The following is a 25863-nucleotide window of genomic DNA, read 5'->3' as shown; positions in this document are numbered from 1 at the left end:
AATAAATTGCCTCACTATGAAAATATAATGTAAATCGAGAAAACAAACTGCCCGATTTATGCATAAAGCAATATACGAAAAACAATTATTGTATAATATCGTTTGATTTATTATTAAAATATTAATCTTCGTTGACATATTGCAAGAAAATAGTCAAACATAGCAGTATATAGAAAAAGAACAGTTATATTTCATGATTGTTTCTCGCAAAAAATGTTTTAAAAGTCCATATAAGATACATTAAACTCAATTTATATTTAAAAGTCTTTCAGGTTGTCCAAATATTTTGCTCTGAACTAGCTATAGTGCTCCAAATTAGGCCAATATAATCTTTCTTTTGTGGTATTGTAGTGAGTTTCCAAAGATACCGAAGCAGATATTGTGTTTTATAAATAGAAAACATGTGTGTAGTGTAATGAACGCAACTAGTCATTATAGGTACCAGGCTTATTATTTAATACGCTGGACGCTCGTTTCCCTAACAATAGACTCACCAGTGATGCTCATGTCCAAAAAGTAAGAAAGCCAAACAAGAACAAAGTTGAAGAGCATTGACGACCCAAAATTCAAAAAAGTTGTGCCAAATACGGATAAGGTTATCTGTGCCTGTCATAAGAACATTCATAGTTTTTTCGAATAATTCAGACTTATGCGAAAAGAAAATTTATAAAAAATGGCCATACAAATGATATTCATCTCACCACCGAAGTGCTACTCAGCTGTAGATACAAACCATAGAAGACGAAACCAACTGTTCTTGTTTTCGATTCCCCTTCGTAATCGTATAAGAAACTGACAAATTTTGTTTTGAAATAATCTCAAACATATTGAGAATAATGTTGACCACATCAATCTGAAGTGACCTTGTGCATATTATGAGAGTTATTTATTTTATATACTACTATTATTTCAGCTAATTAACTGTGATACAGGAAACCTTATGGTCTTTTTATTTCATGCATTTTAATGACATTATTGCTTATTTTTATCATTGTTTGTACTTACTGTCGCCTATGGGAGTGGGGGACAGAGATGCAATCTTCTGCTTAAAGAAGATCAATCTATTATCTTTCAGTGGAATTTATGCTTATAAACAAACAAGATACACTTGCATTTGCACCGATCACAATCGACTGTTTATTTCTTTAAATTTATCTTAAATGTATAAGTTTCAAACAATATTAAAGCTCCACACTATAATTAAAGAAAAATATGTATATTAGATGCCTAATATCCTAATTTTAGCACCTAATTAAACCTTTAAAGCCAATACAAAAGTTGTAATCAATTCAAATATATCGATTTTGCTTTATTATCTTCTCTGTTTCTTGTATGTTTAATATCAAATGGGTATCCGCTGGAACTGACAAAGAGAAATATCTTAAACCAAATCCTCGAAAATCAAAAAGGCACGTCAACATTACCTGTAAATCGCACCTGCCAAGACAAATAATTAATTAATCTGAGCAAAGTCATGAACTTAAACTGTTGCTAACGTGACAAACCCACTAAAATAATGTAAAAGACCAAAGTAGACATATTTTTTGGTTAATTGAATTCCTCGACAAACATGCCAAATTATTATATCTCTTTAATATATAAACATCGAATTATAGTAGCCAATCAAAGTAAATATAAAAACATATGAGAATACTATGAACATATTTTATATTTAAAAATATTTAGGATTATACTTTGAATCTTATCTCAAGCAGTAAGTTATCAATGAAAAAGGCAGTTGAAAGATGAATGATTGAAATCAGCGTTAAAGTTGGAATTAAATTTATTTTCAGGAAGACCTGAATAACAGTAGACAGTAATCGGGATGTTCAGTCATATAATAAGGTTTGACTGTTCAGTCAATGCTGTAAAAAGAACTCAAGGAATATTCAAAAGATTGGATTTGTAACTTAAAATAATTATACAATTTATTCAAAGGAATGGAAGATTAAACCGCCTTGGTTGTGATCAATTAGAAGGTCGAATGTTAAAGTTCCCAAAAGATTGTATCTAGTCGGATATGTAAGCGTATATTATTTCTAATTGGAAGTTCACTCATAATAGATAATGAAAATCAGATTAATGCGTTATGCCTTATAATTTACCAATTTAAAGAAGTATTTCCCGTTTGTATCTTTTAGTTAATTTTTTTGTGTTAATCTTCCAAGAAGAGGTAATACTCTGTCATAATAGGATGACGTTACATTCCAAAACTAACAAAAACATAGCGTGTCCGGATGATAAACAGAAAAAAAAGACAAAAGGTCGACGTATGCTAATATACATGGACATCTTACAAACAGTGGATTTGATTAACTGATTTCTTCTTGATCATTTGATTTAAAACCATTGTTAATAGGTTTTAAATTTGGTATCTAGCCGGATATGTCATTAAAAATTATGTGTCAGTTGAGATAAATCTTTAATAACAAAGACAAATCAAATTAAATTTATTATTTTATATTGAAATAATTATTAAAAATAACTTCTCGTGTTATTTTTTTGTTCTTTTTTTTTTTTGGCTCAGCCGATTTTGGAATTTTTTCAATTAGGTTACAATGTCAACCTATATATAAGCAATGCTTTCTTTATTAACTATTAAATTACCTTATATCGCCATTGAAAAGGTTGGTTCTGATTGCGAAAAAAAATGCAGTATATGACGTCGGTGTTATTTTATCAATAGATTGACTAGATGTAAAAAACAGAAACTATCGGTAGATAAAATATAACAAACCGTTATCGAAATGTTAAATTAATAGACCAATAGCTGTAATTGTTCAGGGTTAACAAATTAAAGATAAAATAATGTCTAAAGGATTATGCATACACAGAGGAGTTTATGTTCTACTCATTTGTTTAGGTAAGTTTGAGGGTAATACTCCAGGGGAAAGTTTTATTGTTATTTATCATGCAATCAGCAAATAATTTAAGTATGACAAGTCTAGAGTTACTGTGTTATGTGCTTGTACATCATCGGTACGATAACTTTGAAAAGCAATTGATTAATGATTGATGAATTGTTTTAATCGGTAATTAATTGATTTTTGAATGTTATCTACTACAATCGATAACTCTCTAAAAGTGAATAAGATTGCATTTCAATTACTTTTAATTGCATGTTCCAAAGAAATTAGATCGTTTCCCACAATAAAGCCCATATTATTGACGGACATTTCAAACTCTAAATTACGTGCATGAAATTATCATTTTCATGTTACAAACTCCCATTTAAAGGTTATGGAACAGTCAATGTGTTTTAAGGTATATCTTAGGACAATACAATATTTGTTGTTTTTACTTAATAAGACATTAATAAAAAGCAAAAACCGAATATGCATGCTACTGATTTACACTTTTTGATTATCTTTTTTTTTTTTTGATTATCTGCTTGAAAAAACAACAGCTATTTCCAAATAAAATATTCACTCTTATCATACAAAACATATAGGCATAACTAAATGCTATTACTCTATGCCCAACGAATTGGTTATTTTGGAATTTTGAATCCTCAATGCTCTTCAACTTTCTATTTGTTTGACCTAATTAATATTTTGATATGACCGTCACTGATGAGTCTTGTGTAGACGAAACGCGCGTCTCGTGTACTAAACTATAATCCTAGTACCTTTGATAACTACTTAGATACATATGACAGTTAAACTTTAACTGCAAATAATAAAACTAGCCAAATGTATAATAACTTTTGCGTCATTGATTACCTCTATACACAAATGAACAGTAATAAAGCCAAATTGACTAGAGGTTAAACATTGAATGATGCTGTGTATCTAACAGCATGGGGTTAATATAAATGACATATTAATTTGAAGTTATGTACCCAGACAACATTGGTACGTTGGCACAAAGTTGGTCCAACGTATCTACATGCATTGGCCCAACGTTATTTTTAAACGTTGGCCCAATGTATAAGTGCAAAGTGGCCCTATGTTGGCCCAACGTGATGGCTAACGTTGACACAACGTTGTAAGGTTTTATACAATACATTGGCCCAACGTTGGTCCAATGATGGAATAATACTTGCTGATGTTGAACAAACGTTAGGCCAACGTAGTAATACAAACTGTTAACAAACGTTGGAACTCCGTTGGTTCAATCTATAAACCTTTTTATCCATATGAAGGATACTAAAATTCTTCTAGGCAACAACTGCAATAACTCCTGGTTCTAACATCAGTTCAAAATGGCGAAACTATTACTTTTTTAGATGTTGCAATTATTGCGTTTTTCATATCCACTATACCATGTTGTGTCTTACATACTACCCGAAAATTTTGTATTTTGCCACTTTCTCTCGATCTTCCTGAACATGCATGAAATATTTGCCAATGGACGTTTCAGTAACCAACAACCAATTCTCTCCAGGAATTATACTTCTGAATTTTACCCAAATTTTAATGAATGCAATCAAAATATCCATGTTACCCAATTTTCTTAAATAATGTAAATACAAAGGTATGATTAAATATAATTTATTTGTATTATTAGCTAGACAACCAGCAAAGTTTTGAAAAATCTGTTTTGTATCTATGCGTTGCTAAATCAGATCTAGAATGAAAACAGATAATTCATTTATCCCGTTTGCATAATATCATTACAGTTTATGTAGAAATATCCGAGCTCTGTATGAAGGCATTGATAATTCATTTTATACAGCTATTTTTTTAGTTCTGTATTCCAACATGGTTTTTATTCACAAGAGTATTCCTTTTGTTTTCTGCTACACTTTGTTTTGTCAATAATTTCTGGCTCCGTCTTATGTTAAATCCTTTATCCAATTAAGCATATCGTCATAAAAATAATTATTTCACTGACTCTGTAATAAAGTAATAAATAAATGAGTATACTCAATGTATGTATATTTTGAATATATTAAATCCTTCTAAAAAAAATTTTAAAATTAAAAAGAAAAATACATTGTTTCTGGTGTCCTGGCACATTACATTTTTGTACAATAGTTAGAAAAAATCCTCTTTTTTTATATTTTCCTTAGCCTATACAAGCCCGGCAAGGCAAAAAGCATATTGCATGCTTTACCATAATGGTTAGACATTACCAAACTAGGTAGGTTAAGTAGGACAATTGAGTGTAGAAATGGTTACAGGAAACTTTGTCAAAAAAATGTTCTAAGTAAATAAATAAAACTAGTTGAAAAAAAAAATACAAAGTCAAATCTAAATACACTAGCATTAACGGTAGTATTTAACATGTTATGCACATATGTCTGTGAAATTCGAATCCGATGTAGCATAAAGGATGGCTATTAACTTACTTTCTTAAAGTTATTAGTTCTGGGCTATCAAATGGTAGAATGCATTTTTTCCCATCTCCATTACCATGCATTTTCTAGCAAGGATGTTGTCAATAATTCTTATTATTCCTAATTCTCTTTTTTCCTTTTGCACTCTGATTTATTTTGTCTTCTGTTGTACTCAAATACCTGACCTAAAAATTAATATTAAAATGTAAAATTGTATATTAAAAAGAAAAGCTACTTCAAGTAATTCAGACACTAATTTATAGTCTTTTTCTTTTATAAATATCCGTCTGTGTGTTCCCCCCGCTCGCCCTATTTTATATATTTCAAGAGTCAGCTTCTTGTGACTGACATTTACTCCTACACACTATTCAACCATTGGTTTTGTTTTGCAAAAGTTTTGCCGAGAACAAAAACTAAATTCAGCCGAGTCCGTATAATTTTATACAAATAACAACATATTCTTGCAATGAATTTAGATAAGATTTTTAAATAAGATTAAAAAATAAATACTCTGTTTGATATCTAATACACTGTAACACATGCAAGTGTGTATATGATTAGGTTTCACAAATATATCGTATATGTTAATATGCATGCGATTTAGAAATACAATAAAACTTACAAATTCATTTATATTTCAATGAAGTAGAAATCATTATACCTTATTTCTGAAACATTACGGAATAGGGTACATCTTAAGACAGGTTCTTTCCATTAACTTCAGTAATGGTCATAAATGTTATCGTTATAGATTTTAGAAAAAAACTACTAAAATATTGGTAATTTACAATTTGTTTGAAGATACTAATGTTCATTGGCAAATATTTCATTATGATATAGGATTGAAATGGTTTAAAATCTAGAAAATAGTTCGCCCAAAACGTATGAACTTCAAGATCAACATTATAAAATGATAGAAAGTAATATATGTTTTAATGTTTAATAACATCCCTCAGATTAAAAACTTATATTGTATTTGTCATTCTTAATCGTATATATATATATATCAGATTTTTTAAAGTTACAACTTACATGTTTCTTTCTTTCTCTTTGAACATCAGATCATATGACTTTCTCTATAATTGTTTTCTTCGTTTTACTGCTTTCTTACAAATACACAACAGGAAATAGCCACAAAAGTGACCATCCCATTACATTAAGATTTCTTATAAACTTAATTACCATAGCAACTATCTTTGAAAGTCGAACATATGGTCAACCTTATCAGAATGTGCTCGATTAACAGACTGGCTGTATCAAATATCACTCTGCATATAATGCTAAATTATTATGTTTTACAAAGTGTAATGAATAAAGTTATTATAAACATAGATGTAATGGGTATTACATCTATGTTATAAATAATGATTGCAATAAATTGAAACTTTTAACCAGGCAATCTATGTTTACGATATACATTTTTTTTATTACAGTAATGATATTCCAGTATAATTTTTACCAGGCTTATATATAGAGTATATAATTATATGATCAACGTTGGCCCAGCATTGGCTCAACATATATAGAGTTGTAAATGCAATTTCAGTTGATAAACACTTTCGGTATAACATTTACTTTTCATAAAGCATGCAGCAATCGAAATTATCCGTCTCCCAAGAGAAATAAAGCGAAAAATATTTCATAATCAATTCTTATTAACAAAATTTCATATCGGCCCTATGTTGCTACTAACATAATGCCAACATTTGCCCGATTTTTTATAACCAGCATGAGATAATAATATGGATTTACAGCAAAAGACCAACGTTGGGCAAATGTTATGCAGCCAACACCAACGTGCGACCAACGAACCGACAATTTGCCATCGTTTGGCCAATGTTGTGCAGCCAACATAAACTTGCGACCAACGGACAGACAATTTGCCAACGTTGGGCCAATGTTGTGCAGCCAACACCAACGGTCGACCAACGGGCCGACAATTTGCCAACGTTGGCCCACTGTTAGTCTGTTGACTGGGTAGTTAACTGATAAAAATACTGATAATCTAGGTGCCTAGTCAAAAGTTCAACAACCCGACCATAGAACCGAGACAACAGCAGAAGATCACCAATAGGTCTTCAGTCCAGCGAGAAACTCCCGCACCCAGAGGCGTCCTTCTACGGAAGCGTATTAGCGCCACACATTTTTTTTTTATTTTTCTTCCAATGTCTCTCTCTTTAAAACAAAACACGTGTCTCAGATCAAGCAAAAAACACACAAAATGCAAAATGTACATGGAAAATCAAAATGTATACAATACAAATTCACACTCTGGCACAAATAAACAAAAACAATCATTATACAGGCATGCAATCTTCAAGATAATATTTAGTTTAATGGTCATGGTTTTAAAACTTCAAGAAAAGTTCTATTAAGGTCCAAATCTGTTAGGTGGACGCTTTATACAATGTCCGCGATTCTACTTAATACTGTCAAAAAGAAAACTACACATATCGCACTGTTTATTTCTACTCAACTCAATGTCAGACTCAATGTTGTTTTATATTAATTTTGCGGTAGCGTGAGACTCGGTTTATTTTTTAATTACAGTTTTATTTAGACAATTGTGAAAAGTCTCCATAATAATCTTAGTTTGTTATGATGAACAACTCTTGTTTTGCTGATTCTGATATTTCAATGCGGTATACCAAGTCACAATACTGTTTGTATATAAATTAGATAAAGATCTGGAATTAATTCTTTTGACGATCCTAAAAAAACAAATAGACTCGGTGAATATGGTAACTGCTTCATATGTTCCTTAACAGACATATTTGTTGCGTTCAATTCTCTAATCGGAACGACCTCTAATGTTAAAATATCATCGTGTGATGTGCTTTCGTACTAATAACAATGTTCACTACTAACGGTTGTCACTGTTGAGTTTTTATTCAGGTGTTGACTCAAATTCAAAAAGCATGTCCTGTAGATTGATTTTAGGTATCTAGTTTTTTGTCAAGGTTTACTAGGATTTTTCACTGTTTCCGATTACTTTACGATTTTTGTCATCTGTTTTCGTATGAAATAAAAATTGGATCAGTACGCATACCGGAATGACTATAAAATCCGGAAAATAGAATTTTCTAAAGTCGTGGTTCTGGTGATCGCCTGAATCATAAACAAGTTATTTAATACTTTTTGGAACTAAAAATTACTAGTAAATAGTTCTAGGTTGGTTTTTCATGTGCTGAAATTGTTAGATTTTTATTAATTTCAGATTGGCACCTGGTTTGTACAAAATACATCAATTGTTTTAAAATAAAATGCAGTTTTCAAAATTTAGGATTAAATATAAAAAGTTAAGACTGTTTTCATCTTCATGTATCAAGGTTGTATAAAAAGAATTGTCAATAAAACATTGAATAAATAGATTTTGAACAGCCATTACATATAGGAACCATGATAACTTTAACTCCCTAGTTTGTAATAAAAAATTACAAAAAAAAACACATGACAGTCACATTTCTTGAAGATCTGATGTCGGACAGGCAGACGATATGGCTATACTTCATGTTACCCCTCAGAATTTTCCTCAACAACTATTCTAGTGATGTGTATTTTTTACATTAAATAAAAGTGGCCGAACAGGCAAGTTTAATTCAATTAATTTAGTTCTTACGTTTTTAAAAGCGACTTTGAATATTTCACACATTTGTCACGTTGAAGTGTCGTTGTTGTTCCAAATATAGAAACCGCAAAACACACCACAATGTACGCGTATGCCGTCGAAACCGACGAAATATGATTGACACGAAAACATATGACATACGAAAACATATCACACGACGATTACTAAGGCTTTTCTATCTCAGGCATAGATTACCTTAGCTGTATTTGACAAAACTTTTAGGAATTTTGGTTCACAATGCTCTTAAACTTCGTACTTTATTTGGCCTTTTAACTTTTTTTTTATTTGAGCGTCACTGGTGGATCTTATGTAGACGAAACGCGCGTCTCGCGTATATACAAAAACTAGTCCTGGTATCTATGATGAGTTTATTTATCGCCGACTTGAGCAAAATTTTCTCCACAAAAGTTTACGACGCTACTAACATGCTGCATTATGAAGCAATCAATATCTTGAACATTCCCCCAAAAAACCCGCTTCCAAGCGAAATATCTGTTGTCTCATAATTTTGATTTTTTTTAAAGATTTTTTGAAATCGTCAACATCGTACACAGTGAGTTTCCGAAGAAATCTTCAAGAAGAGTTATTTAATGAAACTAACTACAATAAGATTTTCCGGCCAGAAAACACAGTTACTGTAGAAATAAAATACAAATTGCAGTATGTCATTGCAGTGGTGAGTTTTATCATATTATGATTTCTTCTTTTTTAAAGCTAAGGTTATCAATAAAACATAACTTGAATGCCAAGCAAAATCGAGCATCAACAACATATAAACATGATAAAGACATTTATTAATAGATTCGAACAGTGGTGTTTTATTAGGAGTATTTGTTATATGCTTAACTTAAAATAAATCGATGTGGTATAATTGTCAATAAGACAACAATGCCAACAGTATCCAATTGAAACAGACATAAAAAAAACAGAAACATCCTCAATAATTACATTACATGACCAAAACTTATTTCGTATAGACAATCATTAAGAGCAAAAAAAAAACATAACAAACGTTAAAAAGGTTATACTTTTTGCAACACAATTAAGAACAATGAGTTAGAAATATAGATCGATTACAGAAAGCACTTACCATCAAACACTGAAAATATGGAATGTTGCTGCACACACAGAAAAGAGGCGAGTTAAATACAAGTACGTGGAATGTAATATGAAATATTTGTCTGAATCCGGTAAAATGTCACACTTATCCTGCAGTTGTCAGAGTGTTGTTTACACCTGCTATGGTGTTACATGTTTAACTGTTTGTATAAGGTTATTTCGGTCTTAAATGATTGGATTATCGATGCTGATTGAAAACATATTTGATTTGCAAATGACCCTATATCATATTTTATATTGAACTATAATTCAATTAAAATCACATCAAATCTTTTCAGGGGCAATAACTCCTTAAAGATGTCATTGGATCCGATTGTTTCAGAGCAAGTGTATCATCACAATAAAAACAATATCTTGCACAAGTTGTGTTATGTTCAATCTCTTTTAGGTCATTTGTAAGTAGTAATAAACCAAAAAACTATGTCAATTGGACATGTTTTGATTCTATATCTGCCCTTCAATGTTTACAAGTTTACATTTTCGTTCGCTTCGGAGATTTCGTATATCACCAAGTTATCGGAATTCCAATGGGGAATAACTGTGCACCACTTATTACCCACCTGTTTATTTGTATTGCTATGAGTTACAATTTTTGACAAAAATCAGCAAAGCCCCATCGAAACATCATCTGATACACAAATTAGATATTACTTTTAGATATTTGGATGATTACTTTGGCTTTCAATAATGACGACTTTCAGTATGTATACTAAAGAAATGTATCCTGTTGAACTTACTTTAAATAAAGCTAATACTAACAATGACAACTGCCCTTTTCTCGATCTTGATATCTATATCATTAACGGAAAGCTTAATACTAAAATTTATGATAAAAGAGATAATTTCTCATTTCCTATCGTTAATTATCCATTTTTAGATGGTGACGTTTCTTTGTGACCATCTTACGTTGTTTATATATCTCAACTTGTACGATTAGCTCGTGTATGTATCAATGTTTTAGATTTTAACGAGAGAAATTTATGTATTACTGAAAAAAATCATAAAATTCCGTACAAACAACGGTATATTGCTGGCCCATCTTCATGTTCCACTAAAGAATTGTCCATTAGATTGACAAAAATTCTGTCCGCAGTCAAAGAGGGTCTTCAGAAATACTGTGAAACTGTTTACTCGCGTCGTGTAATTAACCATATATGGATTCTTAAAAGTTCCAAAGAACTTCTACACAATTTTAAATCGCGGTCTTTTTCTGAAATTAGTTCTATCAAAACTTTTGATTTTTCAACCCTGTATACCACCATTCCCTATTTGAAATTAAACAATCGCCTAAAAGATATAATCCACAATGCCTTTCAACATAAGAATGGTAGCATACGCTATAAATTTATTACTTTGGGGTATGATAAGGCATATTTCGTTAATAGTAAGAAACAAAAAGGTAAAACATGCTACACAGAAGAACAAGTGGTCAGTATGCTGGAGTTTCTCATCGACAACATATTTGTTGAGTTTGGAGAAAAACTTTTCCAACAAATTTACGGCATTCCTATGGGAACAAACTGTGTGCCTCTTAAGCTTCTTGTCGACCTCTTCTTATTTTCATCTGAATCGAAGTTCCTTCAGATACTTGTAAAAAACAAGAGGATCAAAGAAGCCAGATTATTTAATTCACTTAGATTTATTGATGATGTTCTTTCCATAAACAATCCGAACTTTTCTGATTGGGTTCCATTAATATATCCCCAAGAACTAGAAATTAAAAAAAAAAACAACAGACACGGCTTCATCCGCCTCATTTTTAAACATATATCTCGAATTTGACATACACAGTCATCTCAGTACCAGAATATATGACAAACGAGACGATTTTAATTTTGAAATTATATTTTTCCCCCCACCTTAGTAGCAATATACCAACTTCAACTGCATATGTGATATATATTTCCCAACTTATTCGATATTCAAGAGCTTGTAGCTCCTACTCAGACTTTGTAAAACGTCATCAGTGTCTGAGTAAAAAGTTGATGAACCAGGTGTATGTCAAAGAACGTCTCGTCCTTTTTCTAAAACAATGTAAAAAACCTCATTGGAAGATACCAAGACCTTGTATTGATTATGTGTACTGATGTTGTTTATCATCTTAACAACGTGTAATATTGTTCTTTCATTTGTCTTTGTTCTATTTTTGATATTACTTTTGCTGTTGTATTTTTTTATGTAATATCCATTCAACGTGGCTCGGTACTTAAACATCCCGTCAATGTGTTTGTATTATCTTTCATTTTTTTGCTGGTGTGTTTTGTATATGCGACATTTTGTGTTTCTCTGCATTTTGTTCTTATAACGTGACTCTGAACATTAAAAGATCCCGTCAATATGATATTGTATCATATGTCATTATGATATATTTCTATTATGAATTAGAAAATACGTTGAACCACAAACATCAAAATTATTCAATTGCGTAGTAGAATGAACTGATTGTGGATTCTTATATAACTTTTAGACTATTTTAAAACTCGGTCTATTTCTGATATAAATTCTTACATACTTTGATTTTTTAACCTTCTATGCTAACATTGCCCATGTGAACATTTCTTATATTGTTTGTATATACATTGAACGACAAATTTATGTGACGTATAATAGTTTCTGACGTCAGACACGCAAATCAATGAATATGTTTGTAGATAGATGTGTTTTGTGTTCTGTTGAATTGTTCCTTTTAAAATTGTTACACGATGATGACTGCTGTACCAATATTTTGACTAATTTCTTTGTTTTGTCTGTTTAGTTCACGCTTCATTGTAAATATAACGGAATTTGATGAGACAGTCATCAAAGTGAGAGGTTTAGCGCTTTAATACCAGGTTTAATCACCATTTTCTACATTTGAAAATGCCTGTACCAAGTCAGGAATATGATAGTTATTGTCCATTCGTTTTTGATACGTTTTGTTGTTTGATTTTACCGTGTGGTTATGGACTTTCCGATTGGATTCTCCTCAAAGTTCAGTATTTTTTTGGTTTTACTAATTATTACATCAGGGTTTTCGATATCACAAAGTAGTCAAAACATTTGACATCGGTATAAGGACACCATTCGTAAATATAGATCAACATGAAAATTCTTATACGTTCAGGTACTTCACATCCAATATTTTTTGGAAATATTCTTTATAAAGCACAAAAATGTCAGTATTCACCTCAGAAGCTAACAAAACCTTTAAATGGACTTATTAAGAAGGGATATAGTTACGATACTGTTGTCAGGTCATTAAAGATGGCAGATTTTGGCGTTAATTTTGATTCACTGATAGAGTCTTTGCATCGGAACTAAACACATTTATTTAAAAACCAGTTGTTGGCATGACACGGGTTATGTTCTTTTCATATATGTTATGATGGTATGATACTAAACCCCTCATGGGAATGATTGTGCCTGATATTCATATGATGAAGACATAACCTTTCAATTAGTGTAATTGAAGTCTAGAGCTGAAACGTTAGTTAACTGCTAGTAATCTGATGTTATTTATGTATTATTGTCATTTCGTTTATTTTCTTTGGTTACATCTTCTGACATCAGACTCAGACTTCTCTTGGACTGAATTGTAATGTGTGTATTGTTATGCGTTTACTTTTCTGCATTAGCTAGATGTATAGGGGGAGGGTTGAGTTCTCATGAACATGTTTAACCCGCCGTATTTGTGCGCCAAGTCAGGAGCCTCTGGCCTTTGTTCGTCTTGTATTATTTTTGATTTTAGTTTCTTGTGTACAATTTGGAGTTCAGTATGGCGTTCACTATCACTGAACTTGTATATAAATTTGTTATGGGGCCAGCGAAAGGACGCCTCCAGGTGCGGGAATTTGTCGCTGCATTGAAGACCTGTTAGTGACCTTCTGCTGCTGTCTTCTCTATGGTCGGGTTATTGTCTCTTTGACACATTCCCCATTTCAATTCCAAATATTATTATATCTATCTTAAAAAGTGTCAGAGGAGATGCAAGAACATTAAAAATTACAATTTAAAACATGAAAATGACCCTTTTGTGTACGTTAAGACCCAACATATATTTGGTAAAGGCAAATCAGTCCTATTAATGTCACAATGTGCCTCAGTCGCCGATTGACCAAACAGGTCAGACTACTTAATAATTGACCCGTCAAACACTAACACTGTGAGTTCCAAACCCGTCCGAAAAGAAGCACTAAACACCAAACAACCAACTAAGCAATGGAAGGTGTCACGGCCCAATTTAACCAAAAATATCTTATTAAGAGAGAATATGTTTTTAATTGTGTTATTTATTGATGATTTAGTGCCAGGATCGTGTAGATTTTTTGTTTAGGTTGTCCCATAGCTGTGTCACACACTGTTGATATGTTCATCATTTTTTTCAATTTATTTATTTTAGGATATAAAGGAACAGACAGTATCAACAACAGGATTGTTTAGCGTGGTAAATAATTATATTTAAATTGATCAAAAGTGAAGATCATTTTAGAAATTATTTTGCATTACCAAAGAAATGTCTTCAAGATAACAAAACAACAAAAACCAATTGTATATGGTCAATAAAGATTTCGATAGGAGACAGCTAAAACTTTTTTGGCGTTGAATATTCCCTAAAGAATTGATAAAATGAGTTCTTTGAAAGTCGTGCATTGATCTAACGTTATTGTTCTGTATGTCATTTCGACTGCTGTGCATAGTTGTGTAACTGGCAATCATATCTAACTCGTATTTCAAGATTGATGACTTTATCTTCATTTAAGAAAGCAGATGTGCATACTATAAATGGATTTAAGCTTCAATATAGAACATATGACATATGACTTTTCTTAACAACAGTGCCATCATCCGTATCTATACTATTAAAAGAAGACTTCATTTTGTGTGTCGCTTCTCTTCCTTCCAAAATAAATAAATCATTATGCCTTTGTGTCCTATAGGTACCTTTCATAGTCGCATTTATCTTACCTTTGATACCTTTTCTGAAATTCTCCAGACATAGCAGTGGCAGATCCAGAAATGTAGGGCACTGACACTGTCATGCACCATTGATTCCCTATATAATCAACAATTTTTCCACCACAAAGTGTGTGTGTGGGGGGAGGAGGGGCGAAAAAAACTATTAATATTCGCCTCTGCATGTAATCTTTTACAAAAAATCATCTTTTCAACCAAGCTCTTAAAGCCCGTGATTTCGCGGGTGTGTTCTAGTAAGGTTGAAAGCGCAAGAGAAGGGATACTCGGTTTGGTATGACATTTTTAGAACGGACGAATTATTATTTGCATGGCCTGTATTAAAGCCTCATTACACAATCATCAAGTTTAACATTTATCGTACATTTTCAGTTTTGGAATGATAGCCGATTGGTCTGGGATAAATCAATGTACGGAGGCATTGAATATATATACGTACCAGAAGACTTAGTTTGGCACCCTGACCTGGTTGTGCTGAATTCGTACGTATTTTCAACAAAGTTTCTTTATTATTATTAAACATTTGAAATATCTTCTTTTACGTCTTCGGCTATAAACACCTACGATGCATACATAGGCCGTACCTTGACCTATAATGGTTTACTTTTATAAATTGTTATTTGGATGGAGAGTTGTCTCATTAGCACTCATAACACAACTCATATCTATATAAAAAGTTTTAATGTTTATTTTTCGTGTACTTCCTTGCATAACAAACTTACTTAATAATCTTAAAATTTTAATTTAGCATTATCGAATTAGAGAACAAATTGGGTGCTGGAAGAACAATCCGAATATCAAATGCTGGACAATTACGATGGGAACCAATCGCAGTGTTGTCCACGGCATGTGCAATGGTTCTTGCGTGGTTTCCATTTGATAGACAAAGATGTTTCATAAAATTAGCTAGCATGGATCATCCTTATTACGAAGTATATTTGATATTTAAATCCACTGCAGTAGATACAAGATTACATGAAACACAAGCAGATTGGGAGCTGGTAGAAACGTTACAAGATTATTCTTATATATTTGATGATGATGGAGTTGCGTATCCGGTACTTAAGTTCGGAATTACTGTTAAAAGGCTTCCTCTTCATTACATTTTAATTGTTATAGTACCGACGATTCTTACTGCAGTATTAACATTTATTGCATTTTTTCTGCCGCTGAAATCTGGAACAAGACTTGGATATATTGTTACAGTTGTACTAACTTTAGTGGTTTTATTGACATTATTTGCAGACAAAATACCTTCTGCTGCAAAATTTCCTTCAATTCTAGGTAAAGTTTCTTTTGTTTTTATTAATAATCAATCATTGTTTTGTATCATTCTTTTGATGCTTTTACGAATTGTGACAAAGAACGCAAGAGTAATGTACAGGCTTTGTGATCTAGTAGAAAGAATCGATGACTAACTTATACATAATAACAATGTTTCCGATATTTATTTAAAAAAATATTTATTGTTGTGTCAGATAAATACTTATCTCTAATTCTCTGGCAATTTTATCCTTTTTGAACCAATTGTATAAAAAAAGATAATTAACATGTAGTTATCGGTGATCTCATGAGATGATTGGATGATTTTTTGGATCATACCCTTTATCAGCTTACTAAATGAATCAAAATATGCTTACAGGTGTTAGTGAAATTGATACCTTTATGGAATGTGGAAGGCACTCAAAGAAGATTTTCGTTTAACACAAAATATAAATTTATTTTCAATCATTATGGACACAGATCTTACATAGTTACGTGTTGATTATCAGATCTATTCAATCTCGATAATTAAATTGTAAACTTTAACTATCTCTATTGAGTACATCCGATAATCCACTGATCTCAACTGTAAGAATCTTTATTTAGAGGGTTGATGACTGATTATTTGAAAGCTGTTGAATATTGATGTTCTATCTTAATACCTTCCGAACAATGCAGATAACATATTTTTTAAGTTAAAGTAAAATGGAAAAATAAGACGTTGAATGTTCATTCATAAAATCATGATTATTTATGATTTTATTTTTCAGTGGCAGTATTTACGGTAACATTAGGAATGGCCTTTCTTTTGATTATTATTACGATATTTGTCATGAGAATTTACAATAAACCAAAACGTGACGTTGCTCCAAAATGGATGCATTCCATGGTGAGGAAGATTAGAAAGCTGAAGTCAAAGTTAATGTTAAAGTGCAAATGTAGGGCCAGAAGAATAGACCATCTTAAACAGAATCAGCCTATAGAAGATGGACGACCGACAGACGAAACAGACAGCGTGGAGAACAGTACGCCATTAAAACCATACAGCAACCAGGAGCTGGCTGAATTTTTTGACAATTTTTTGTTTGTTATTTTTACAGTTTTATATATATTGATTCTTTCAAGTGCCCCAGTAGTAGCGGCCATTTGGGTTGAAAATTCCAAATCCAACTAAAAACTAGGTCGTTATCTCACATTTTTTTCTTTACTTTCAACGTCCTTAACTTCGTTTTTCAGTCAACAAATTATATTTCTTTTTATATAATTCAACTATCTTGGGTTATTGTATAATTTACATCACCATTAATCATGTGTATTAAGTATCAATTCGTAAATTTTTAACAGATTTGTGTACATACATACGTGTATATTATTGGTTCTTCAATATTTTAAATAGTTATCTCTCTACGAGCAGGACGAATATAACTTCCTTAAGTGTACAGCCCGCCATCGAAAGAATGTAACAGAAACATTCATTATTAAGTATTAAAAAATGGAAAACAACACGTTTAAGGTAGATAGGGTGTCTTCCTCCATTTTGGATTTTGAAATACCAGAAAACAAGGTCTAGAATTTTGTTAAAATTTGCAAATTTTGACATGAGTATAGGTATTCATGAGTAAGATTTTTCATGATAATATAGAATATGTCATGTTTGATCATATTTATGGTTGTATTTTACCAAAAAGCAAATACTTTTGTTTGATTCATTTTTTTACAACTTTGCCAAATAAGGGGAGACAACTCAAATGCAAGGGCAGATAATTCAGATAGTGTTACTTTTACAATAAAATGTGTTAGGAATTTACCCATTTTATTATGTAGCAAGAAAAAGAGTCCGATGACCCCATTTTTTCTTCTTCTTATCTGAAAGAATACTATTGGAGCTTTCTTTTCATAATTTATCTCAAAATTCTATGGTGTAGTTTTCGTTTTATGACTGAAAATTGGGTTTTCCATACATAATCTATACAAAATTTGACAATTTTGCTCAACCTGTAGTGTGAAAATAAGTCCGGTGACCCATTCTTTTTATTAATGTTCTTAAACAAGCAGGACATAAACTACATTTTGGCAAATTATTAAGAAATTCTATGGATTATAATTTAGACACCCCATCTAACTTAACAATTTAACGCGTTCGAAGCGCTTTTCTAGATTTACCTTCATCAGGAACGCTCATAGCCAAACATTTGAAATCCGAAGATGTATAAGTACCTAACCCGTTTAAGAGCTATATGACAGAAAATACCTAAAATAAATAGCAAAATTCATCTTAAGTAAACTTAGCCTGAGGGAGTTGAAACCTTAGTTCCTCAATACTTGTTAAGAATATTAAGTCTTCTTTTGTATTCTTGTTTTTTGTAATATTGTTCAAATGTGTTAGTCTACAGTTTCAGTGAAGAGATATTAATTGGCCAAAATGTGCTTCTAGCGCTATTAAATTGGTACCGTTTATTGTTTTTATGGTCTACCAAACTTTTGATATCTTATTACAAGGTACATACTTTGCTAATTGTTGAACTTTGAAGGCTTTATGAATATTTACATTCTCGTAAAAACTCTAACAGACATTTTCCTAGTACTTACACTCATACTACTATTTATGTTTATGCTGATGTTATTGTCAAATCTTATACTTCGGGATAATATGCTAGACACGATATATGAATTCGCAGCCCGTTGTTGAATTGTTAATTTTTGGTTTTTCAATTTGTTATATTCTATTTTTTTTTTAAATGATTTCCATTCAGTCACATGACTTCAAATCTTTCAATCCTTATGGATTGATTTAAAATACATAAGTTATATACTAGGTAAGCAATTAATGTGGTAGTTAAATTCTATAGATGCTTTGTTGGGCTTCTTTGCTAGGTATTTGTTTGTTTTTGTTTTAATTGAGATTGTGACACGGTGATCACTGCTGTGCCCCTATTTTTACAATTTTACCTATTATGTCTGTTTTGTTCACGCTTCGTTGTAAATATAATGGACTGTGATACGACTGTCAAGCAAGTAAGAGGTTTAGCGCTATAAAATAAAGTTGTAAATGCATGTACTAAGTCTGAAATATGACAGTTGTTGTCCATACGTTTGATGTCTTTTGTCATTTGATTTTGACATGTGATTATGGACTTTCCGTTTTGAGTTTTTCTCGAAGTTCAGTATTTTTGTGATTTATTTTATCTTATGATAAAATATTTAACATTGATCAAATAGAAAATAACAAATTTTGGCCATGATAGATATCATACCAAGGTCAAACGTCAAACTGCAGCAGACTCAGTAGATAGTATAACTATGATATTAGATACACATTGAAACAGTCTAGAACAATCCAAACACGTGATTTGTATTTGGAAAAACACAGGTTTAGATGGAAGGAAAGGAAACCGCTGACTTTCCCGACACTAGAAGGCAAAGGAAAAGCAAGGGTGTTACATTTGTACAACATTAATAGTCGTTTTATTGTTTTATTATTTACCATTTTCAGTTTGTATCTTTTAGCTGAAATAGAATGCGTTGACCACGATTTTTTTTTTACTTTCTTTTTTGATTTTGAACCGTCTAAGTCGATCCGGAAAACGTACTACCTAGATAAGAAAACATCAATGGCAAAAAAACATTGTATTAGATGTGATACACCTTTATGTGGATTTTCGTGTTGATACGGAAATTATAAGAATAACAATGTAAAACAGTGTATGGATGTGCATTAAATTTTCCGACCTCCATTATATTATTCCTGAAATTGTAATTGTTTGTTTCGACTCAACATATATACCTTATATAAGATGTATAAGTATTTTCTTCTGGCATTCGTTTTGCAATTAAACCATCTTCAGTTGCAAGAAATGATATTATCTAATAAAGAAGAACAAGGCAACTGCATTGACATGTGCATTTACATTATATAAATGCTGAGGACACATCGGAAATATGTGATATTTTTTAATATAACGCAGAAATCAATTCCCATATTTTCTAAGTGTTATCATTATACTTCTTGCTCTTCGAAGGTCTATCATGCACGTGTTCTGATAGTGTATACAATCTGATGTCATATTTAGAAGTGTACGAACGCCCAATTTAGTTTGTAAACATTAGCTATGATATTTTAAGTTGTTAATTATAAGAACGTAAACAAAAGGCCCAGTGGATTTTGCAAACATTATTTCCATTATTCACACAAGATCAACATGTTGAACTGTATTATGTACTAATTCGTAGGTTATAATCCACAAGAAACCATGTCTCCCTACCTGGACACATTATTTTGCCTCCGAACAAACCAATCTTTAAATCCAGAAGAGGTGCTTACTCTTGATTTTTCCAATCCATAGCTGGGAACAGAAAAAAAATATAACTATAAAGGTCTTCGGTTCTTTGATTCAATTCACAACCGTTTGCACTCGGCACGCGACGTCGAGACCGCCAAAGGGGTTGACTAAAACAGGATGAAGTAAATACAGATAATAAGACGTTGGTGATATATCATAGATTAAGGTGTTTCCGAAAGAAGAAAAAAGTACTAGTCAAGAAAAAGTCCCCAAAAAAGGGACGGCAGGTCAAATGTTTAGTATATGCTTAAGATTATTAGGCACTTACGAAAAATCCCTGTTATATGTTAAATATACAAAATCAATAAGGCAACGTAGGTCTTCGTCGATGAGTAAAACCATTTCTGCATAGTCGGATATAAAAGGCCCGTAAATGTCAAATGTATAACTATTTAAACAAGTAAACTAACGGGCTGATTTATATGAGAAAAAAAAAATGAACGAAAAACAAATATAATATACAGCATCAAACAATAACCACTGATTTACATGCTCAGGACTTTGAACAGATACATACAGAATGTGGCGCAGTTATACTTGTGATCGTAAGATAGTGGTGTTGTAGTACAAAAGGACCTTGATTTGGTATCAGGAAACAAAAAAACCTTTTTGCTCTATAAGTGCGCTATCAGTGCCATTTGTTGATTTAATATGTATTTGTAGTGTAAGAAAAAAGGCGAACATAATAGGATTAGGTTTTTGACTTTCAAGTATTGTTGTCTACGGCATCAATATAGAGACTTTAATTGCGTAAATGCACATCGAGTGTAGTTAAATATGTACCAGTCATGTCGTTTGGCCTGCTGTCTATTTTACACTTATTATACCATAGGTTTTGAAAAATATCCCATTGGCATCCCCTTAGTTTGATATAAAATCACCAACACCTTTTGAAAATTCATTGAAAATAGAATTTTACAATAAATCACTTTACATAGAGGCATAACATATACAAATGGAAACAATTTACATTAAGTTTATGCGTCTTAGCCTAGGTATACTCCATAATATATTACGCTGTTCACATAATACTGTTAACTTACAGAATCTGTCTACACCGACACACAAGTGTAAGCGAAAAAATAAGGTTTATTTTACCTTTATTAGCTCACCTGGCCCAGAGGGCCAAGTGAGCTTTTCTCATCACTTTGCGTCCGGCGTCCTTCGTCGTCGTCGTTGTCTGTTAACTTTTACAAAATCTTCTTCTCTGAAACTGCTGGGTCAAATTTAATCAAACTTGGCCACAATAATCATTGTGGTATCTAGTTTAAAGAATGTGTCCGGTGACCCGGCCAACCAACCAAGATGGCCGCCATGGCTAAAAATAGAACATAGGGGTAAATGTAGATTTTGGCTTATATCTCTGAAACCAAAGTATTGAGAGCAAATCTAACGTAAGTAAAATTGTTTATCAGGTCGAGATTTATCTGCCCTAAAATTTTCAGATGAATCGGAGAACCTGTTGTTGGGTTACTGCCACTAAATTGGTAATTTTAAGAAAATTTTGCAGTTTTTGGTTATTATTTTGAATATTATTATAGATAGAGATAAACTGTAAACATCATAATGTTTAGCAAATTAAGATCTACAAATAAGTCAACATGACCAAAATGGTCAGTTGACCCCTTAAGGAGTTATTGCACTTTATAGTTATTTTTTACCCATTTTTCGTAAATTTTTGTAATCATCTACAAAAATCCTCTCCTCTGAAAGTACTGGGCCAAATTTGATCAAACTTAGCCACAATCATTATTAGGGTATCTTGTTAAAAAAATGTGTGCGGTAACTCGGCCAACCAACCAAGATGGCCGTCATGGCTAAAAATAAAACATAGGGGTAAAATGTAGATTTTGGCTTATAACTTTGAAACCAAAGCATTTCAAGCAAATCTGACAAGCATTTTAATTGTTTATCAAGTTAATATCTATCTGCCCTGACATTTTCAGATGAATTGGACAACTGGTTGTTGGGTTGCGGTCCCCCAATTGGTAATTTTTAAAGAAATTTTGCCATTTTTGGTTATTATCTTGAATACTATTATAGATAGAGATAAACTGTAAACAGCTATATTGTTTAGCAAATTAAGGTATACAAAAAAGGCACATGACCAAAATGGTCAGTTGACCCCTTTAGGAGTTATTGCCCTTTATAGTCAATTTTTAACAATTTTCATTAATTTGGTAATTTTTGGTAAATTTTTACAAAATATTTTGCTCTGAAACGAAAGGGCCAAGTTTATTTAAGATAGAGAAAATTATTCAGTATGACATTCCACCGATACTCCCTTGGCATATACTGCCATTTTATTGCATTAAAATTGAAATATCGTCTTTAACTCATCACTTTTTTCCGATAAACTGTATTTAAACTAAACAATTGTAACATTTAGGGGATTTCTGAAATTTTTGTTTCTTTTTTTTTGTTTCGATTTTACCTTATTTTCACCTAATAGTTCAACTGAACAAAATACCTTAATATAAATGCATGCTTCTTTCGAAGGCAGATGGTGAGTAATGAACGGTGACCCCATCTTTTTATTTCATTTTTCTATTAAGTATATGGCATGTATAATGATGATCATTTATAGAAGAAAAGCAGAATCCTATATTTTAAAAAAGAAATCGATTTAAACCTGCGAGCCCCCTTAACTATTTATAAACACAACAAAAAATCAAAGTCAAATAAGTTTGTGTTTTGTTTTTTCGTCTTTTAAATTACGACTAACATTTTTCCTATTCAATATATAATGTTTAATTATGAACAAAAAATACATGGATTTTAAATAATTTGACGATAGCATCTTCTTGGTTGAATCACAAAAAGGCTGACCTAAATCTCTTTAAAGATAAATTTTGTTATTTAGAAATCAAAATCTGACCGATATTTCTTTACCAACCTTCGCCTCTAGACAGGTTTAAAGTTTGGAAATCATTTCCTATTGAACCCATTTATAAAACATTCTTTCGAAGTAATCACAACGATCTTTTTTAAACCAAGAGGTGACATTGATTTAATAATAATAGCAATCTATACATTTTGAATTTCATTCCTGACAATTAATATATGAAACGTAGATATTTAGGTTTTTACTAAGGAAATTTGTTTAGTATCCAATTATGTAGAAATGGGAAGAAAGATACCAGAGGGACAGTCAAACTCGTAGATTGAAAATAAACTGACAACGCAATGGTTAAAAACAATAAGACAAACAGACAAAAAATAGTACATAAGTATACTAACCAACAAAACGAAAAATATATCGTTTCGGACCATGACCTGATTACCTGTTCACTATCCAGCATCGGTTGGTACCGGCCTGTGTTTTGGTTATTTTTGTATTGTATATAACACGTGAGGCGTCTCTGCGGTAGTTGTTGTATAATGTTCATCATTGGTCCATGTCAGTCATTGTTTTTGTAATGTGTTTTGTTTAATATAAATCGTTAGTTTTCTCTATTGATTTTTTTATATTTGTCATGTCAATGCATGTTAAAGCCGACTTCTTTATTTTATTTTAGATTTAGAAGGCCAAACTATTTACAATCATACAACATCTCCTAAACGCAGGAAACGTGTGATATGAATCAGAAGAGGACATCACACTTCTTATCTAACTCTACAACTAACAAACGATAACCCAAAAATATAGCTGACTATGAGTTATGGGTTTTCTCATTATTGAAGACCGTACGGTGAACTATAGTTGTTAAATTAGGTGTCATATTGGTCTCTTCTTTTTTATATAGACAGGGACAAGTATAATAAGACATTGTCTATAAGGAACATGTAAATGAAATTGTATTGCGTCAGCAAAACTGATGCAAAAACACTCTACAAGTCGCTTCAATGAATATTTGAGCATAACATTTGAATGATTGGTTACATTTCAATACTTAACCATTATCAAAGAGGGGTGAAAGATACCAGAGTGACGTTCAATATAAATATAAAATAAATTGACAATGCCATGGCTTGTTACAAAAAAAGAAAAGAAAAACAGACACAACTATGAAAAAACAGGCTCAGCAACACGACCCCCCCCCAAATACTGGGGATGCTGTCAGATGCTCCTGAAGGGTAAGCAGATCCTGATTAAGATGTGGCACCCGTCATGTTGCTCCGGTTAGTAAAAACCCGGTAGTAAGTCTAATTCGGTAGGTCACATTTGTGAAAAGGGAACGAGGTTGTAGTTAGAAAATAAACATATCATATATAACCTGTGAAACGAATATTCCATAACCTTAAACAACTCGTGATGGCGTCCGTAAAATTTATGAAAGATGATTTCAGCTTTACTATTTAGAACTCGTGGTTTAATATAAGTTTGTCGACGGCCATTTCAATATATTGCATTAACGACTGTAAAGAATTTAGTTAATTCAAATCACATTACGGCGTTCTGTCTGCATAAGAAAATACCTGTACCAAGTCAGGAATATGACACTTGTTATCCATTCGTTTGATATGTTTGATCTTTCTTTTTTAGATTTTCCTCAGAGTTCAGTATTGTTTTGATTTTACTTTTTATGTCATTTTTTTTTATGAATGGCAACTTTACCCAATGCTCAAATTTTGTAAATGAAAAGCTTAACAGTAATGCATTCAATTGTTAAAATTGAGAATGAAAATGCAGAATGGGTCAAAGAGACAACAACCCGACCAAATAGTTTGACCAAATTGTTAGCTGGTTAATACCTAAATTAGAAAATATCATTGTTGTGTCTCTTTTACCGTTAACGATAGTAGGTAAAATTTGTAGCAATTGGTTACCTACATATTTATTCAAAATGATTACTTGTGAGACATGACATTAAATTTATAAACTGGTATTTTTGTCAGATCAAACTTACTTCTTAAAAGTCTTTGTAATCAATAAGAAAGAAACAGGAAACAGAAATTTAATATTCAAAATTGTTTTTATGATCGATTACAAAGCAGTATACTTCAGTTCTTTCAATCGGTTTCTAGAAGGATATATACATTGAATTGTATATCTCTGTGAAACAAATCAAGTTGAAGGCATAATGCCAAATAGTTCCAGATTGAAATGATTGAAAGGAATGACATCATAAATTTACAAACTTGTATATATATAAAATATATATATTGGATGCATTGCACATCCTTGATCGAATAATGTTGTGATCCAAATTTTAAGAATTAAGGTTCAATGCTAAAGAAAAATAATACTTTAAACAGGATATGGATATTTTATATTATTTCTCTGTGTAGGGGAATATATTTTTAAATATAAATATAGATATATACAATGTTGATATATA

At 31.6% G+C, this 25863-nt stretch overlaps 1 protein-coding gene across 1 annotated transcript; it reads left to right on the top strand.

Moving 5' to 3' along the window:
• Positions 1–9443: 9443 nt before the first annotated feature.
• Positions 9444–17687, top strand: LOC139501687 (neuronal acetylcholine receptor subunit alpha-6-like). The gene is made up of 5 exons (XM_071290835.1): positions 9444–9585; positions 14407–14451; positions 15351–15460; positions 15727–16262; positions 17012–17687. The coding sequence occupies exons 3-5, from the start codon at positions 15387–15389 to the stop codon at positions 17413–17415; spliced, it is 1014 nt and encodes a 337-aa protein (XP_071146936.1). The 5' UTR covers positions 9444–9585; positions 14407–14451; positions 15351–15386; the 3' UTR covers positions 17416–17687.
• Positions 17688–25863: the final 8176 nt, after the last annotated feature.

This window comes from Mytilus edulis, chromosome 13 (assembly GCF_963676685.1).
Source record: "Mytilus edulis chromosome 13, xbMytEdul2.2, whole genome shotgun sequence".
Lineage (NCBI taxonomy): Eukaryota > Metazoa > Mollusca > Bivalvia > Mytilida > Mytilidae > Mytilus > Mytilus edulis.
Note: the sequence above shows the minus strand (reverse complement) of the source record. Positions and strands in the feature narration are given on the sequence as shown.

What these genes read in the sequence shown, in the direction of transcription:
- LOC139501687 (XM_071290835.1), top strand. Translation starts at nt 15,387, where the DNA reads ATGTACGGAGGCATTGAATATATATACGTACCAGAAGACTTAGTTTGG. An exon ending in GACCTGGTTGTGCTGAATTC is followed by an intron (nt 15,461 to 15,726) that starts GTACGTATTTTC and finishes ATTTTAATTTAG; the next exon opens with CATTATCGAATTAGAGAACA. An exon ending in AAAATTTCCTTCAATTCTAG is followed by an intron (nt 16,263 to 17,011) that starts GTAAAGTTTCTT and finishes TTTATTTTTCAG; the next exon opens with TGGCAGTATTTACGGTAACA.